This window comes from Prinia subflava, chromosome 11 (assembly GCF_021018805.1).
Source record: "Prinia subflava isolate CZ2003 ecotype Zambia chromosome 11, Cam_Psub_1.2, whole genome shotgun sequence".
In the NCBI taxonomy this organism is placed as follows: Eukaryota; Metazoa; Chordata; class Aves; order Passeriformes; family Cisticolidae; genus Prinia; species Prinia subflava.
In genome coordinates, this window is record NC_086257.1 from 21,677,800 (window position 1) to 21,695,757 (window position 17,958).

The following is a 17,958-nucleotide window of genomic DNA, read 5'->3' on the forward strand; positions in this document are numbered from 1 at the left end:
GTTCTCATGAGATCACCCTAGACTCTCAAAGTTAAATATCAAATCATTATGAACTTCGAAATGCCCGATACAAAAATCTAAAGGTGGCCAAGTTCTTTTGTGATTTCCTCTGGAAGTGTTTGTCATGATACCTGAAGCCCACTCATGATTTTACTGTTCCTGGCATGTTGTAACCATTTCTTTCATTACATTATTCCCAAATGCTTCCGAAGTATTTGGGGGATATTTCTAGGAAAACAAGCTTACAGGAATGAGTCATGAAGTTCTTTACCACTGACCACATCTTTCTTACCCCACCTCAGAGATCACAGTTTCTAGGCTGCAGGAGCCAGGAACTGTCAGGGTGACAGCACGAGTGTCTGATGTTCACCTCTCCCCAGGTGGCAGCGCTGGCACTGGCACACACCCCCTCGCAGGGAGCAGATGGCAACATTGGAGTTTTTGTTTGACCATTTCCATTTGGTTTTCTCATGGACCTGAAGATGTTACTTCACTTGGAGGAAATGTACTTGAAATAACGGAAAACCACTGCAGTAACTTCTTAAAACCCAGCCCAGTGCAGGCGCTGCTCTCCCCCTCACACTGTGCACACCACACTCAGGTACAACAGGACTTTGTTAAATCTTTAAATGAGTGATAACACACAAGTGGCCAGGAGTCAATCTGTTTAGTTAATGGGTCCTTTAATTTTTTTGCTATATTAATAAAAAAGAGATCCAATTTATGTTTCCTTATGGAGTAACTATTCAGGATTTAAGAAGCACATACACCATATCCATGAATTGTTTATCAATACACCCATGATGATGTATATATCTGCACAATCTGACAAATTGGTATCTTCATCCAAGATGCTGACGCTGGAAGGATGGGAAGCAATTTAGGATAGGAAAAAAAGTTCTCTTACCCTCATCTTCTCTGAGTGGGCTGGGAAGACAATGGAATCTATAAAGTCCTTGAGAGGAAAGAGGCTGAGTTGTAACTTCTTCCACGCTCAGTCAGCCAAGACCTGCAGTCCATCGGGAAGGGACGCACAGGAGACACAGCTCTGGCTCCTCCGAGGGATTGACAAACAAATATTAACCATGGACATCTCAATCAGCTCTGGGCCACCCAGCCTTGGGAGCACACCAACACTCTCCTGTCTCTTCAGCTTCAAACTGCTCCAGTTCCAGAGTACAGGGAGGTTCAACATTAAGGCATCCATACAGCTCTGGTGTTTGCTTTCATTTAATAAAGATCAATTTACTCAAATACATGGAATGTTGGCACAAAACTAAAGCTTCTGTGGAACAGCTACCGATCATACACAAATACTCCGTGAGGTCCTCTCGACTTGCATTGCTCTGATAGATACACCACAACATGGCTTCAATAATACAAACTGAATGCTGGATCAAATCTCTAAATAATAAGTAGCAGTTAAAGTAAATGGTTTGCTTTATTTGTAAATTATGTACAGAATACATTTTTTTTTAATTATGATGGAACAGGAGAAAGAAAACAGCCATCATTTCCAAACCATGCTGCTTCCTTCACCTGCTGGAGATGACTTTTCTCTCTGCTCTGGATGCACAAAACCAGTTTGGATTTCCTCAGTTGCTGGCACACAGGCTGGAGAAACAGAGAACACTGCAGGCAAATTCAGCACTACCAGCTCCTCTACTGTCAGCAAAATACTTCTGCTAAAACTAGTTTTCTCAGGAAAGTTCTCACAATCTTTTGAAAACAAAATCAAGAAAAATATCAAGAAGGCTGTGGGCTAAGAAGGGCTTTACCTAACTATAACTAGGAATAATCTGAGATTTGGTCATTCAACTTTTACCTGGTTTACAAAAGCAAGTTTGAGAAGCTAAACTAATTGACCAGTTATGCAAGTACCAGAAAATGACATTTTTCAGTATGTTTGAGGACAATCTGGGCAGTCTATCAATCAATAAAAAACTTGTCAAATTGATAAAACTTCCGTAAATGGATATTAATGATTAACATAGTACCGAGTAATCAAGTTAATGGTTAAAAAAAATGAAGGAACTAGATATAAAACTGTTTGGTAACACGGATATTTCAGCAAACGAAGATGCTACTGTATGGTCTATGTTTTGGTGATCAGCCAACAAAGAAAATCCAGCCATTTGCACATACTTAGTCCCAAACCACAGTGAGTTATGATTTTCCATGTGAAGGCCCACTTTCGGTCTCTTCCTCCTCTTCCTCCTCACAATCCCCTTCATCTGTTTGCTGTTCCAGTTCCTCTTTTGTGATCATTTCAAAGTCGTTTCCATTGCCACTACTGTGCTGGGACCTGTCATCTTCACGCCTGTCACTGTCAGTGTCTGAGTGGCGCTCTCCTCCTGAGCCGTCCGTTCCCGAGTTCCTCGTGCCTTCTGTTTTTCCATCCTCCTCTTCCTTCTTCTCACTATCTGATTTCTCCTCGCTGTCGTATTTTTGCTGCTTTTTGGATTCTGCTTTTTCCTCTTTCTTTAAGTCTGCTTTTGGTCCTTTGTATTCGTGTGTGTACAGGGGCCTGAAGGAGTCAATGAATCCCACATCTGCTGTAAGGTTTGGCAGGAACCAGAAGTGATGCCTTCCCCCAGTGATGAGCCAGATGATGAGGAAAAGGATGCAGCGAGCTGTGTGAAAACAAGGGCAAGTTTGGGGTTTTGTTATAGACATGGTGTACAACCACGGTGTAAGAGATGTTCAGTGCTAATGGCCACCCCCAGCCAGGGACTGGGGGATGCTGGGGGCAAAGCCCCATTCCACAATAGCTCTGTGGAGTAGTTTGTTCTTACCGTGTCTCCTACACCCCACTAACCACGGATCTAATCTCTGATTCACCTCTTAACCCCTCTACCACGGAAAGCTTTAAAATCCTGTTAACACCATTCTCACCTCTTAATATGTTTCTGTGTGCAGTTCTGCGTTTGCTCTGCATTTTTTTGTTCAAACAGAGGCAGCAAACGAATCTGCACTACACAGGAAACGCCAACAGGTGAGAGCAGCCTGAGCTCGCTCTCCTCCCGTGGCACAGCCGTGACACCCGCTGGCCGCAGGGAAGCGCACACGGGATCCCGGCAAGCGGCAGCCCCGAGCGCGGGGAGGAGCTGGGCTGTGTCCCCGCCCGCCCGGAGCCCGCCCGCCCGCACTCACCGACGGCCAGGAGCAGAATGCTGGCGACAAAGCAGCCGGCGCCCACGCTGAGGTAATAAACACCGACGCGCATCTCGGCTGGCCACAGCGGGAACAGGGTGGCGGCGATCACGGCGATCACTGCGCACGGAGGGCACGACAGGCACGAGAAGCAGCGTTAGTTTTTCCTGGTACGTGTACAGAGGTGCCAGGCTTACTGCTCATTCACAGCAGTGCCTTAGATTTAGTTAACACCTATACTATTTTAGATTTAAAAAATTAAATTAGTTGATTTGTTTTATTCTACACAAACACAAGTTCTAGGGCCAGAAATGCTTCACTCAAAACATATTTCATACTTTTTCATAACTCACATTTGCCCACTGGACAACTCACTGCTTAGCTTAAGGCAACAGAAATAAACCACTTGTGTCTACTCTGACTTACCGAGGACAAGTCCCATGGCAAAAGTTTTAAAGTGAACGGGGTCGTAGATCCACACATAGACCTACAAGAGAAACGAAGTGGTTTACACTCAGAACAAGCTCTCTGGTAAACACCTCCTGTACTCCCTCACCCAGACACTCACTGCCAGGCTGCTGAACAAAAGACTCAGCACCTGGGCAGGGCACGGGCCGTGACTCCCAGGAAGGGAACTGACAGGTGATGTAACCCTGAGGAGAACAACAGACAGCAGAGCTGATGGGAAAATGAAAGATTCTGAAATAGCACTGAATCAGGGTTTGGTTGTATCTTTCTTTATTCATTAATGTTGTTCAACATGAAGCAAAAAAAAAACAAACAAAAAGCGAAAAAATGAGAAGTTTCCCAAGTCCACTAAACAGAAACAAAAAGTCCTGTGAGCTTTGAAAACACCCAGACTGAACAGCTGGAACGAAGGATGCAGCTGGAACGCTCCCTGCAGGCCTGTGCTGGGCTCACATCAGTGCACTGCACCCTCAGCACTGTTATCTCTGCAGCTGCAACTCTCAGACCAAATGTTTGTGTGAGAACTGTGGAGCCATTTGAATCTGAGCTGCCCAGCCATAAATGAAAAACTTCTTGGTAAAGTGCAGGATTTTCTGAACTAGAAAAAGCTGGGTTTTTTCCTTAGCAAAGGAAACAGTTTGAATCTGAGCTTCTAACTGTGAAAGGAACTAGCAACCCTCATTGCAGATGTGTCAATACCAACTACCAGAAGGGCACCTGGTGATTCCATGTGATGCAATGAATATTTAACATTCTGCTTCTCACAGGGTGCCAAAGTTAGCTGCATTCAGGTGCAGCTGCTGCCAGTCAGCTTTCTGTGAGCCCAGGCAAGCTGAAGATGGTGACTGGGCAGTAAGTGTGTGATACCCAGTGTTTGTAAGTGCAAAATAATGAAGGAAAAACCCAGCTCTACTGCAAATACACAAAAATCTGCTCTAAATTAGCTATTACTTAAAAAAAGTTCTTGTGAATTACAGTTGTTAAAAAATGTCAGCTCATTAATAAACAGAGAAGTAACTGATGACAAGCAGTAAATACTGTGACATTGCAGATACTGTGCTGCAGCCTCATTTGGAATGGGCACTCCATGTAAAAGTGACAGGGAGGATCAGAGCTGGGTGTGATTCCACATGAGATGGGATGGAAGAGAGCAAAGCACGTGTAGAAGAACTGGGAAAGGTAAAATCAAGATACAAAGGGGAAACACATTTTCTGCACGAGTGATTTATTTACAGAATTTGCTGCCGTGTATGTTTTATAACCAAAGGAACACAAGAGTCCTGGGGGAGATTCCAGTACAGCCACACACACCATCAACACAGCACAGCAAAATTTACCACTTATCCCAAACTTGGGAGGCACAAATGTGACTCTATACATTACAGAGCTGGTAAGTAATTAAATTCTGTCTTCCAGAGCAGCAAAGCACACAGAAGTATTTAAGGCCACAATTTCAGTGGTAAAGCCAGAATGAGCATTCAGGAATGCCAAAGGGTCACCTGTCTGCTCAGGTGACAAAGCCAAGCAGATATTTTTTATATCCTCTCCTGTGACTGAACATGGTGTCCTGGAAGGCTTGTCTGGCTTAGCACAATTTTGGCATGGCAGTGGCTGTGGGTATGTGGGGCTGGAGGGACCTCAGGAGCCTCTGTCCCACCCTCCTGTCCCAAGCAGGGTCACCAGCCCCTGAGAACATTTCCCCTCATGGCCACCACCACCTCAACTACAGGTAAGGAAGTTTTCTTTAAGACTTCTTTAAAGTTACTGTCATTACTGTCATACTGTTGTTTACCTGTTGTTAACTTCCTTGAAATATCTGAAATTCTGGTGTAAAGATCAGCCATGACACTGCCAATTATTTTTCTTTCAACATGTCAAGGAGGAGTTTGCAGAAATACAGTAAATTAAAGGATAAGGCATGGTGAAACCCAAAGTTGAAAAACACCTATAAATCTTACCTCATTTCCATCCAAGAAAACCTGGTCTTCATGTGGCTCGAGTTTAAATTTTCTCTTAGTTTCCTTTTTCTTGGGTGTTCCTGGGGTGTCATCCTGAGGACAAACATAAATATTTTATCTATGCCTAATATATTATATATATATGTAAATTATTATATATTAAAATACATATACAAATCATTATATATAAAAATTAGAAAAATTTAATATGCTTTAATTTTTATATTTAACATTGTACATTACTTTTACAATATATTTTATTTAATTTATAGTATCTGTTAATATATTTAACCTTAAAACTTTTCACAAACTTAAGATCATTTTCACACTTCTTTGGTTTTTTTTTTAATGTAAAGATGCTTTATTTCCTCCTGTTCTTATTTATTACCAACTGGGCACCTCAAAAATCAAAGAAAACTCTAAGTAAAGAGAAATCTCACTTTTAGTGTCTAAGGACTAGACTATGACTTCAGGATTACACTGTGCCATCAAATGCCTTGCAGAGCTGGGCTGACATTAACAGGAAGTCTGTACAGGGATTGAGAATGGGAACAACACTTCACCATCACTGACTTTGTTAGAATTATTTGCTGTTTTAGTGCCATATTTACCAAACAGACATCCTGGCAGAATCAGTTTCTGCCCATTTACTCTTTGTCCTCCTCAATCTCGTCCTGGATCTTGTGCTTCCTCTTCTCTGTCTCCTGTTTGCTTCTCTTTGCTTACTTTGTTGTGAGAAATTAACTTTGTGATTTGGGTCCTGTGTTTCATTCAAGTTCCTACCCACTGGCTTATATAATCCACTAAATATCTGTTCAATAAATAATGATTAGTTTAAAAATTAACATATATTTAATAATGTACTCTCCTGATGACAGTGGCTTGGAGGAGTTCATTACTTCCATAATCAGCAGTACCTCAGGGGGTGGGTAACCTTACACTGGGCTGGGGCTGCAGTGGGATTGTTCTGTTTATAATTCTTTCATTTGGCAATTAGGTTTCTTCTGACACCCAAACCTTTGTAGACAGACTCTAACTCTCACTAGATGTGCCATTGTTTCACTTAGGAATGTCTGAATGGGAATAACTTTGGACCACTATCCTTCTCACCCTCACTGAATGCAGACAACTCTATGTAGAAGAAACTTTACATTCACTCATCAAGTTTCTCCTGCAGCTTTCCAACAATTTAGAAATTCCATTCTGCTAATAATAAATAAGTAATAAAACCAATCAGGAGTGAAAACAAACCCAAACCACATTAAAAGCTGTACAGCAGTAGTAGTTTAGACTTGGAAGCTCAAGTGCAAGCAGGATGCAGGCAGTCCTGGAGCACTGTTACACAGCCAGTTACAGGCCCCACATACCAAATTCCAAACATTGCAAACATTCCTGGTACAAACACTGGAAAACTGTTTGTCCCACTGGTGCAGCTGCACTGCTTTGGATGTTTGGTCACATGCACAAGTGTCATTTTATGGTAAGTGATGTACACAGCCTCCCTGCCCGCTGCCATGGGAGAGAAACAGCCTTTCATTAACTCAGCACACATTGAAACATGACAGGGGTACACAAAGGCCTCTTTTTTGATCTAGACCAAAATAAGACCAATCCAAAAGGTAACCAAAAATCAGCATATTTTAGAGATGAAAACAGGAAAGAAAAGCAAGGCATACTGTAGAATAAACAACTTTTGAGCCAGTGCAATCTTAACCATCTGTTGATGTATTCGTTACAGGTTTGTCTCTTCTCTTTCACACAGTACTCACCTTCTTACACTCATCTTTTTCACCATCCTTTTTCTTTTCCTTTTCTTTCTCCTTCTTAGTTTTTTCATCTTTGCCACTTTCCTTCTTGCTCTTTTTTTCCTCTTCTTTCCCGCTCTCAGCCTTTCCTTTTTCCTTCTCTTTCTTTGTATCCTTGTCAGGTTTCATTTTCATCACTTTCAATGCTCGATGAAAGAACTGTTTTTTCAGGAGTCTTAAAACAAAAAAAGTTAAATGAGTCATTTAAGTGCAGCTGTGAGAACAACACTTACACTCAGTTATGTTATTAGACACCATTCTAGATTATCTCTCCAACATAACCATGACCAGCATGACTAAAGGCAAGGTCACCATCATCTGCTCCATTTACAGCTACACACACCAGACCCACTTATCCCATGTCCTGCCTGTTGCTTTGCTTTATTTGGCTTATCTGTTCAGAACTGGGTAAAAACTGTGCTTTTCTGTGGCAACATTTTGTAGAGATGAATGAACAGACCAGATGTAGGATACAGCAAGCCACGAGATGCATTTAATTATCTTTCCCATTAATGCAGTTCCTGCAATATTTATTTTCAAGTTCATGTCAACGTATTTCATAGCAAAAATAAGGAAGTGGAGATAAAGCTCATCAGAATCACTGGTAAGTGGTGCACAATGAACAGAACTGCTCAGTTGAAACTGTGGTACCTATGCCAAGTATTCCCTTCCTGTCAGCTATATACAGCCCTTAATGCAAGTGCATATATTATCTATTTATGTATAGAGATCTAAAGATATAAATATATGGCCAACAGGATGTAGTATTTGGTATTCTTAAGGTCATCACCAGCTAGAAACATCCTTGAAAGGAGCACAGCCCAACTCCCAAAAGGAAGAGCAGTGCAGAACCCTGCTCCTCAGACAGCAGGGACAGACAGATTGGAGAGCTCTGACCCTACTAATTTCAAATATTGTCAAAATGCAGGAAATTCTTTGGTTCACCTTGCTGCCCCAAGCAGTGCAGTGAAAATCTGAGAGTTTTGGGAACAAAAACAATGGAACTACATCATTTCCACCCTCACACACAGCAATATAAATACAATCATCACTTTTGCATACAACCACTAAAGTTTTAGGATACAGGAAGCCCAAGTCACATTGGTTCCTACATAACTGTGACATCTGGACAACTACAGGCATTAATGGCACTGCAGAAGTGCCCAGGCTCATACCTGTTGCAGTAATCAACGACAGACTCTCGGGTTGTAAAGAGAGCCTCCTCCCCCTTCTTGGCCTTTGCCCATTTAGAATCCAGGAGGCAATCCACAGCTTTTGAAGCTAGAGAAAAAAATTGAATTAAAAATGCATTAAAATTAACATTATTTTTAACATTTAGTCTACGTTCCTTGAACCACAATGACCAGCCTGTTCTGGTGATGTTCCACATCCTTTCAATCTTTCAAGTCAGACTAGTCACTATTCTGAAATACATTCCTCTTGACATTACACACCTTTAAATCACAAAATGAGAAGTTTATTCCATTTACTCCAGACTAGTGAGATCAAATTTATGACTTCCTAATACCTAGGTATGTTTTCAAAACCAAACCGTAAGATCAGTACTTAATAGATAAAGTACTATTAATAAAAATAAAACAGCCTCTCCCACCCTCCAAGTGCAACGTTAGAAGAAACCTGAATTCTCTGGTTAAAAGCAACCCTACCAATAAAATAATCAACTCGGTGGCCCATCATGTTGGTGGATTTTGTTGGACAGTTGAAGCGCAAGTATTTAGCAACAGCCTTCTCCTCCTTGAATGGCTCACCAACTTCCTACAGTGGGAAAAGTCAAAAATTATTAATACAGTTTTAAACACATAAGAAAATCACCCATTCGGGCTTAAAAAATCAGATACTGCAAAGTCTTCATTATTTCATGGCCATATATAAATAACAAATAAAATATAAAGGGTGTGAAAATAGGTCAAGTTATTTTTCCTGTGAACTTTCTGTCTACATGAAGGAAAAAGCAGCGAATCTCAAGTTAGAAAAACTGAAGGTACAGAGTGCAAACCCCTTCAGCAGATCTGCAGAAAGAGCAAAGTGAGGGAAGGCCTAAGAGGAAGCAGCACATGGAAGCTGCTTAAGGCACAGCTGGGGTGGAACCAGGTGTGAAGCCGGGAACAAAGGAAAAACAGAGTGAGGAGTGAGTGTGTGTGAAATGACAGCAATGGAGGCACCCTGACAGGACACAGAGCAGCCCAGATCTCACACGAGAAGGAGAAAACCATGTTGAAAAGAAGGTGAAAGATTTGGCTAGAAATTGCTTTGCCCACTGCACGACTACAGAATGAAACTTCAGTGTACCCTTGAGGAGGTTCTTCCAGTCTACAGAGAAGAACATTCGGGCTGAAAGCACAGCAGGAAGAAATATAAACATCAAACCCAATGTTTTATGTCTGCACACATTCACAAATTCTGTGCTTTTACCACCTTGCAGAGAGGTAACAGAACTCTGAGATGTGTCAGGCAGAAGGATGGAGATGGGCATTTTCAGCTATGTAAAATTAAGATCTAATATTTGCAGATAGGGAATGGAAGAACTTTCTAATGTTCCTGTTTCACAAAAACGTATCTGGAAAAACACATAGGCTGGGATATTATGACTTATGCCAACTTCCTCAAAATTCTTTCCTTTAAATTCTTTTAATCTATTCGGGTTTAATTCTCCAATCTTCCCTGCTACTTGTGGATCAGTAAACACAGAAACACCGGGACAGCTTTCCACACTGCAGTGCCTTTTCTGTACCTGTTCCTCTCATGTTGCCTGAATAAATAGATTCTATAAACCACAAATCAGATTGGTCATTTACAGGAATAAAAGTTTCAGAGTCTATTTAAAGACCTATTTTTCCTAAAGGTCAATAAACATATACAACCTCCATTACTGCTTTTAAGATGTATAATCATAGTATCACAAGCAGCATGTTAAATGGAAATGCAAGGTCAAATAGATGTGGTTACACCAGAATAAATGCTTTAGATGTAAGAGTTGTTAATTTTCAACAGTCTGAACAGCTAACTTTCAAAACCAACTGGTTAATGAGTATCTTAGAGGAGATTGTTGCTTTTCCTATCTGGGCAGAATTTTGAAGAGAATAATACAGACAGAAGGTATCCAAATGACCAAAGACTCCATAGTTGAAACTTTATTAAAAAGTCTAAATTCTCCATATGAAAGCAGAAATATGCTCACTCACCAGGTGGCTTCAAAAACGTGCCCAAGTTAGGCCAGATGATCCTAACAGTCCTCAAACGGATATTACCTCCTTCTGCATGTTCAATCCTTTTTTTTATTTTTAAATTTTAAAAATCTGTATTGAACATCAGGTAAGAAAACTGTTCCCTGACAGTGCATGTAAGCACATAATTCATGTTCTGTGGTTTCAGGTCCTCTTACATTGCAGAGTTGTACCAGTAAATCAAACCAAACCACCAAACTTGGTACCAGAGTAACTGAACAGCAACAAAAAAGGCTCCAGTGCACCGAAATAAAACAAGTGACTGTGTCCCATCACTGCTACATGGGATAGGGCCCCAGGGACTGGGGACTGCAGGCAGCAGCTGTGTGTGAAATGCTGCTTTTCCAGTAATTCCTGTCAGCAAATGAAATTTGGAACAATTCACAGGGCAAATGTTCTCTACAGCATGGACAGTAAAACAGACAGAGAAAGTGCAGATATTCACATCAATGTTGATTCCTCTGCTAAGGTGATTTTTCTCCTTCTTCCTCAAGTATTTATGATCCTGCTGGGTCATGTGATGCACTACACAGGCAGGGGCTGGCACCAGATTTTTTTATTGCTCCTTTCTCTCAATTGCTTTGTCCATGAGGGATAGTTTCATAACAGCCCAAACAAAGAAAGCTTCCCAGTGAGACTGCCACAGTTTAACCGAGCTTGTTCTGAGAAAGTGTCCCCTGCAATTTAATCACCATTTTTCAGCCTATCTTCATCCCTTTGTTTGCAGAGCCATGCTTCTGTTAAAACATGAAAATAAATGACTGACAGAAAATAATATATTCCATCAATAAATTAAATCAACCAAAGCAATGGCAAGTTCATTACCCTGGGTACATCTTTTAAAAATTGCAGTTCAGCCAAATTTTGTGTTCAGTTTTAAAAGTAACCCATGTTGTCACTAAATTCTGGCATGCAAAATTTAGAGATTTACAATCCCTGGTAACTTACAAACTCTGGCCATAAAAAGAAAACCAAACAAAATTTCTTACTTGTCTAGACAGAACTCCACCCACTAACAGGAAAAGCAGTGCTCATCCCAGTAACTTGCTAGAAATGCAAAGACATTTTAAATTTTTAAGAATAATTCTCAATCACAATTCTGCCCTGTATGAATTCATGAAAGGACAATCAAACCCAGGGACCTTCCAGACTCACTGAAGTGAAGGGGAGGTCCTCATCAAATTTGCCATTATCTCCCAAGCCAAAGTCCAGCACATTCCCTTCTGGACTTCAGTGCATGGATGCAGTTCCTGCTTAATTCAGCCCCCAGCTGGGACTGCAGCACCAGAGAGGCCTGAACACACCACAAATAAAATCTGAACTGAGCCACTGAAGCCTGCGTGCCCATGAGCTTCCTTCTCCCCCTCCAAGCAAGACTTATTCAGGTTTTCCTACTCCTGGAACACTCAATGGGTGACAAAAGGGCAGAGCACATTTCTGGTTTGAAAACTGCTCTCATTTTATTCCCTCTTTGTGTCACAGCTGCAAGAAGACAGGTATGACCCAAGACAGGACAATTTCCTTCCACAGCCTGGTAACAAAAACAGGGTTTCTGGAAAATTAGAACAGGGTAAATGGTGACTGTCACTAGCGAGACAAGTTATTCCATGTGCAGCCAAATGCATTACAAGGATTTATGCTCCTCTGTTTCAAAGGGGTCATCAAAATTCTTTTATTTCAATGAAACAAGTATCCAGCTGATTTCTTTGCTCTTAGATTTTCAGAACACCATTCCTCAAAGCAGACTGCTGAAGCCTAATAGTTTATACAGTTTTCAGATAAGGAAAAGAAGAAATTTAAGCACATTTATCTTGTGGTGCCTGTTTTTCAAGCTGAGAGGCTACATCAAAACTGACACTGTGTCAGGCCAGGTTCCATTCCACACACCTCATTATAAAGACACCACAACTGCATTAGCCTACTCCTCTCTTCTCTGAAAGTGCTGAACACATCACAGCTTGGGCTGATTCCCTTTTTCCCTTTTTTTCCCTTCCCTGGTGACTGTCAGGACCTCAGAGTGGATGTGGCAGGGGACTGGGTGCTGCTGAGATATTTGTACTTTGCCTGAAAAAAACCCCAACGTGCCATACACAAAGAAAAAGCACTCAAATTGGCAGGACTAGAGTGGGCAGAGGGGAAACAAACACACCAGGGTGACAGGAGCTGCTCTGAGGACATCCCTGTCTTCTCCAGTGACTAACAAACATAAACTTGCCCCACTCCTGCACTGATGACCAGCCCAAGGACTGCCCCAGGTCTCCTAAAAGAAACTGTGGCAGAGCCATGTGGAGAAACCAGTTTTTCTGGATTACCGTGGCCATGTGCTGGCCACAAAACATTAACTTTTCTTTACAGAGAAAGATTAGCAGATGTTTTTCAGTCCAGTACACATCCTATGAAAACAGAAGTATCTGTTTTCTTCCCTCTGTCTTTTCAATCATTACTAATTTTTTTGAGCAAAACATACAGAACTCTGTAAACATACAGAGTTCTAAAACAGATCCAAGGAGCAATGTACAGTATTTTGAAGCCAAAACACACCAGCTTCAGTCTCCTTCCAGCCCCAGGCCAGATGTTTTGACTTTTTCCCTTCCCACCTCCAAAAATGCAACTCAAGATTTCCAAAAGACTGATTCTTGTTTTAGTGACAACTCAGGCTGCTACTTTCAGTTCTCATTTTTCCACTTTTTTTGCCCCCTTGATCTTTGTTTCTTCCTCCTCTCTCAGCTGATATTCAGCTTTCAAAGATGTAATTTAATCATTCTCATTTGTTATCATCCCGCTCATGTTTAATTTATGAAGAAAATAATGAAGAAAATGGGCAGGCTGGACTAAAATACACATTACTGGAAAACCATTGCATTGTCCTTTCTACAGATCCTTCTCAGATTCATTCACACAGAACTGCAGCACAGGAGCAGCATTCTAGCTGCTGCATTTTCCTTCCAGCAGAACCCAAATCATGACAGGACCCAGGTGATTAGTTAACAGGCTACAGCAGTTAATGATTGGTAGCTGTCCATCATCAGGAGAATCTCAGAGCTTGAATCAAAGGAAAAAAGTCAACAGGGAAAGTACCTGTCATTAATGCCACTGATGCCACCTCAGCCATCAATCTGCAGTGAGACATTGACTCCCAAAGTGCCAGGAGCTGTTTTCCCTCTTGTCAGGAGCAGCATTTATGTGCATTAACACTTCTGGAGCGCAGGACACAGCAACAAGGAGCGACGCAAGCGCAAAGATCAGCCCAAAACCTGACACGGGCAGCCTCAAACTGTGCATGTGGAATGCAGCCAAGGCAATGCAAACTTAATGCCTATTTAACAGCCAAACTGCAGAGCTGCCAGCACAGTGCCACGTGTTACCGGCCCGACGCCTGGCAAAGGAAACAGCTCTGAACGTTTGGTGGTTAAGTGAATATTTCAGGACACGTATGGAAAAAAATATAGTTCCAAGACATGAAATAGCTTTGATCAGGTTGCTGGAGTAACAGGCATTCAAAGGCATCTCCCATCTTTTGAAATGTGTTTTGTCTAAAGTTAAAAGATTAAACTAGCCATTAGACAACACACGTTGTTTTTCTGTCACTAAGTGCTTTATACACAGCAAGCATTCTTGATTTCAGACATTTGGATGACATGGGAGCCACTGGGTAAGCAATCTGCATCCTACAGACCTGCCTCCCCTCACTCACTGCTCCGTGCTGATTACAGTTAAATTACCATCAGGAATGACACTTAGAGAATTTTAGCTCTGAAATATCTTTGTTCAAACTTCTGGAGTTAGAATTTTTGCAACTTTTGTAACTTTCAGAGGAAGAGTCTAAGCTATGCAAAACACACTGGGCAGTGTGTCTTTTGATGAAAGCACATTCCATAAAACACATCCTTCCTGTGACTGCTTCCGATGGGAAACACGGAGCAGGCTAGACAGAACTTTGAACTATTTCTGAGCCTTTTTTCATGCCTAGCTATCTGACCTAACCACCACGGTTCTAATCCTGATGGCAGGCATAAAATCCTACAAGAATTCATTCCAAACCCAGGTTCTGTGCCCATGGTTTTTCTAACTGAGCTCTATTACATCAGCCTCCTCCACAGCTTAATAAGCCAACTTCTCCCAAGAACCTCACTCTGTCAAGAAACACAGCTCTGTTTAATGACAGCAGGGTATTCAGATGTCAGACCTGTGTGCAGTACGATAAACAATCTCTTTAGGGGGCCAACATCACCTTAAATTAAGTACACACTGCTAAAACACTTGAAGCACCTATGAATGAAAACCCCACACTTCATTTTAACAGACGACACTTGCAGCATGAGCCTGAAAAATGTTGATAATCATACTGCAAATATGCCAGTAAAGTTCAAAGCTTAAAAAAAATCAAACCCAAAACCAACTATCAAGAAAAATATGACTTGTTTTATCTACTGACCAGTTAAGAACACCCCTTGGGCATTTGCCAGTATTCTTTGTTCACTGCCTTGTCCTCCCATTGTTGTTGACCTACACTAGGAACCTATGAAGATATACATTTATTTGCATAATTATATCACAAATTTAGGCCACGACCTTAAGTGTTAAAACCCAGACATCGATTGAATTATTAACAATCTGGGAAATACTTTTACTGCTAACAGGCTGGAAATTAAGTATGTGCTTAACTGCCTGCAAGACCACAGCCTTGGGTGTTATACACACATTAAATTACGTTTAAATTTGCTTTGACGGGTGCCTTATTGAGCTCTTGTCATCCTTGGAAAGGGACAACCTATAAAAATCTTAAAAAGAGAATAATTCTGTGATGTTTTGCAATAATTCATTGAATGCTGTGATGGATAGGGCTCGTCCAGCAAGATTTTGATTAATTACTCCTTGCATTTCTCCCACTGCCTCGCTAATTTGAATTAAAGGGAGAAAAGGAACCTTTACAGGTACAGGCAGATCTCCATCTTCTGAGGGAAGGGAAAGTGGGCTGGGAAAGGGAAGGATGAGAATGGAAAGAGGGCAGCCAAGCAGAAGGGTGACATATGAAGCATGTATTGTTGAACGGCTCCGTGATCTCTCCCGTGAATGTTACCTGCTCTTTTAGCAGAGCAATAAACCCCAAACAAACACTATTTAAACTGAGTGTTGATAACACATAACAGTAATGAGTGTCATGGTCACTGATACTGTAAGTACACCCAAAACATGCATTAAAAACTCTGTAAAACTCCCTGTAAAAATTAAACCTCGACATACCAGGCTCCCAGGTAAGTGATAACACCGAGGCAGCCGTCAGTTTGCCCCTCAGTGCCACCACACAATTATTACTACATTTTAACACGATCTCAAAGCTGATTAGGTCTATTTATAGGCGTGCCTGTTTGTTTATGTTTTCCAGACACAAATTTTATTTCCTTCCCGCATCATTTCCTGGCTGGGGCACGTTTGCTTTTAAGATGTTTTTACCATCTGTCCCACGTCTTCTGCTCACGATCCCAGGGCCGGACACGCCGGGTGAAGGTGCAGCTCCCGGGTGTTTTGGTGTTACCCGCACTAAAGCTATTGTTCGACACTGATAACGGGGGAGATTCTGAGTATAACACGGCGATTAAAAATAGGGAATAGCTGCAAATGTCATTTTTTGATCATGGAGACAGGAAGAACTTCTGCGGGCGCAGAGCCCAAGGGGATGAAGCGGGGGCGCCTCTGATGTGCCGGGGGGCCCCGCCGGCCGCCCCTCAGCCCCGAAACGCTCCTACTTGAGCTCCCCCGCTCTGTTTGCACAGCTTTTACCAAACTGCTAGAAAATTCTGAGGAGAACCTGCCAGCCCGGGCTCCGGCCCCGGCCTCAGAGGTTCCCGGTGCCCCGAGATTGGGGCGCTCTCCTCCCTCACCGCGGGCCGGCCGCAGCCGCCGCCTCGCAACAGCGTCGGGAGGGAAGGCCGCGAGGGAAGCCGATCTCAGCTCGGAGAGGGAGAGCCACCGGGCGGGGAGGGAGAGACGGAGAGGAGGGGGAATCTCGGGTACCTGGACGCGCTTCCTGTGCCGCCGCCGCTCCGCCATGTTGTCCCCGTCCGCTCCGCCGGTGACGCGCGCGGGGGGGCGGCGGCCTCGCGAGAGGCGGCGGGAGCGGCGGAGGGGCGGGAGCGGGCGGGGAGGGGGCGCGCCCGCAGCCCCTCCGCCCATCGCCGCCCCCCGCCCCTCAGCGATCCGCCTCGGTCGGGCACCGTCCGATCTCTGTCCCTCAGCGATCCGCCTCGGTCGGGCACCGTCCGATCTCTGTCCCTCAGCGATCCGCCTCGGTCCCTCACCGTCCGTTCTCTGTCCCTCAGCGCCTCAGCGATCCGCTTCGGTCCCTCACTCTTCCCTCTCCGTCCCTCAGTATCCCAGCGATCCGCCCCGGTCCCTCACCGTCCCCTCTCCGTCCCTCAGCACCTCAGCGATCCACCTCGGTCCCTCACCGTCCGTTCTCTGTCCCTCAGCGCCTCACCGACCCGTCTCGGTCCCTCACCGACCGTCTCGGTTCCCCACTGTCCCCTCTCCGCCTCTGAACGCCTCATCCCAGCCCGGTCCCTCAGCGCCTCATCCCGCCTCAGCGCCTCGCCCATCGCCGCCCCGCAGCGCCCTGACTCGGTTCCCCAATCCCCCTCATCTCGGTCCCTCATTCTCTTCATCCTCAGCGCCTCTCCCAGAGCTAATCCCGCCTCTGTCCCCCACCACCTCCCTCAGCCCCTCAGCCCTCCTCGGTCCCTCAGCCCCTCTCCGACCTCCCCTCACACAGAATCACAGGATTGTTAGAGCCAGAAGGGATCTCTGGAGATCCAGTCCAATCCCCCTGCCAAGGCACGGTCACCCAGAGCAGGTGACGCAGGAACGTGTCCAGGTGAGTTTGGAATGTCTCTACAGAGGGAGACTCCACAAACTACCTGGACGGCCTGTCCGAGTGCTCTGCCACCCTGAGTGTGAAGAAATTAATTCTCATGTAGAGGTGGAACTTCTTGTGTTTTACTTTATGGCCATTGCTCCTTGTCCTGTCACAGGGCACCACTGAAAAGAGCCCCTCAGCCCTTGGCCAGCCATTGACCTTGCTTCCAGCTCTGGATGTAATAGTCTGTGTTTAAGTTTTGATACACTGAATTAGCATGTAAGGCCTTAAAGATGCTCAATGCAGCATCTTTGTTAACTGGTACTTATTTAAACAGACCCATTTCTTAGAACTCATATACTTACAGAATTAGATTCAGAAAGCAACCTATATAAAGCAGAAGGGCCTTTTGCCAGAGGTTGTCCCACATGCTTGTGCTGTGAGGTCACTGGAGTTAGCAAAGCGTATAATCATTT

General features: G+C 43.5%; 1 protein-coding gene across 2 annotated transcripts; it reads right to left on the reverse strand.

Moving 5' to 3' along the window:
- Positions 1 to 666: 666 nt before the first annotated feature.
- SEC62 (SEC62 homolog, preprotein translocation factor) lies at positions 667 to 16,791 on the reverse strand. Of its 2 annotated transcripts, none has more exons than XM_063408295.1 (8): positions 16,645 to 16,791; positions 9,052 to 9,160; positions 8,560 to 8,665; positions 7,349 to 7,559; positions 5,580 to 5,672; positions 3,580 to 3,640; positions 3,154 to 3,273; positions 667 to 2,633 (listed from the first exon to the last, which is right to left on the reverse strand). In XM_063408295.1, exons 1-8 carry the CDS (start codon positions 16,678 to 16,680, stop codon positions 2,167 to 2,169), a joined length of 1,203 nt encoding a protein of 400 aa, XP_063264365.1. In that variant the 5' UTR covers positions 16,681 to 16,791; the 3' UTR covers positions 667 to 2,166. The 2 variants fall into 2 exon arrangements, with proteins under 2 accessions (XP_063264365.1, XP_063264366.1); XM_063408296.1 differs by lacking the exon at positions 16,645 to 16,791 and adding an exon at positions 13,708 to 13,862.
- Positions 16,792 to 17,958: the final 1,167 nt, after the last annotated feature.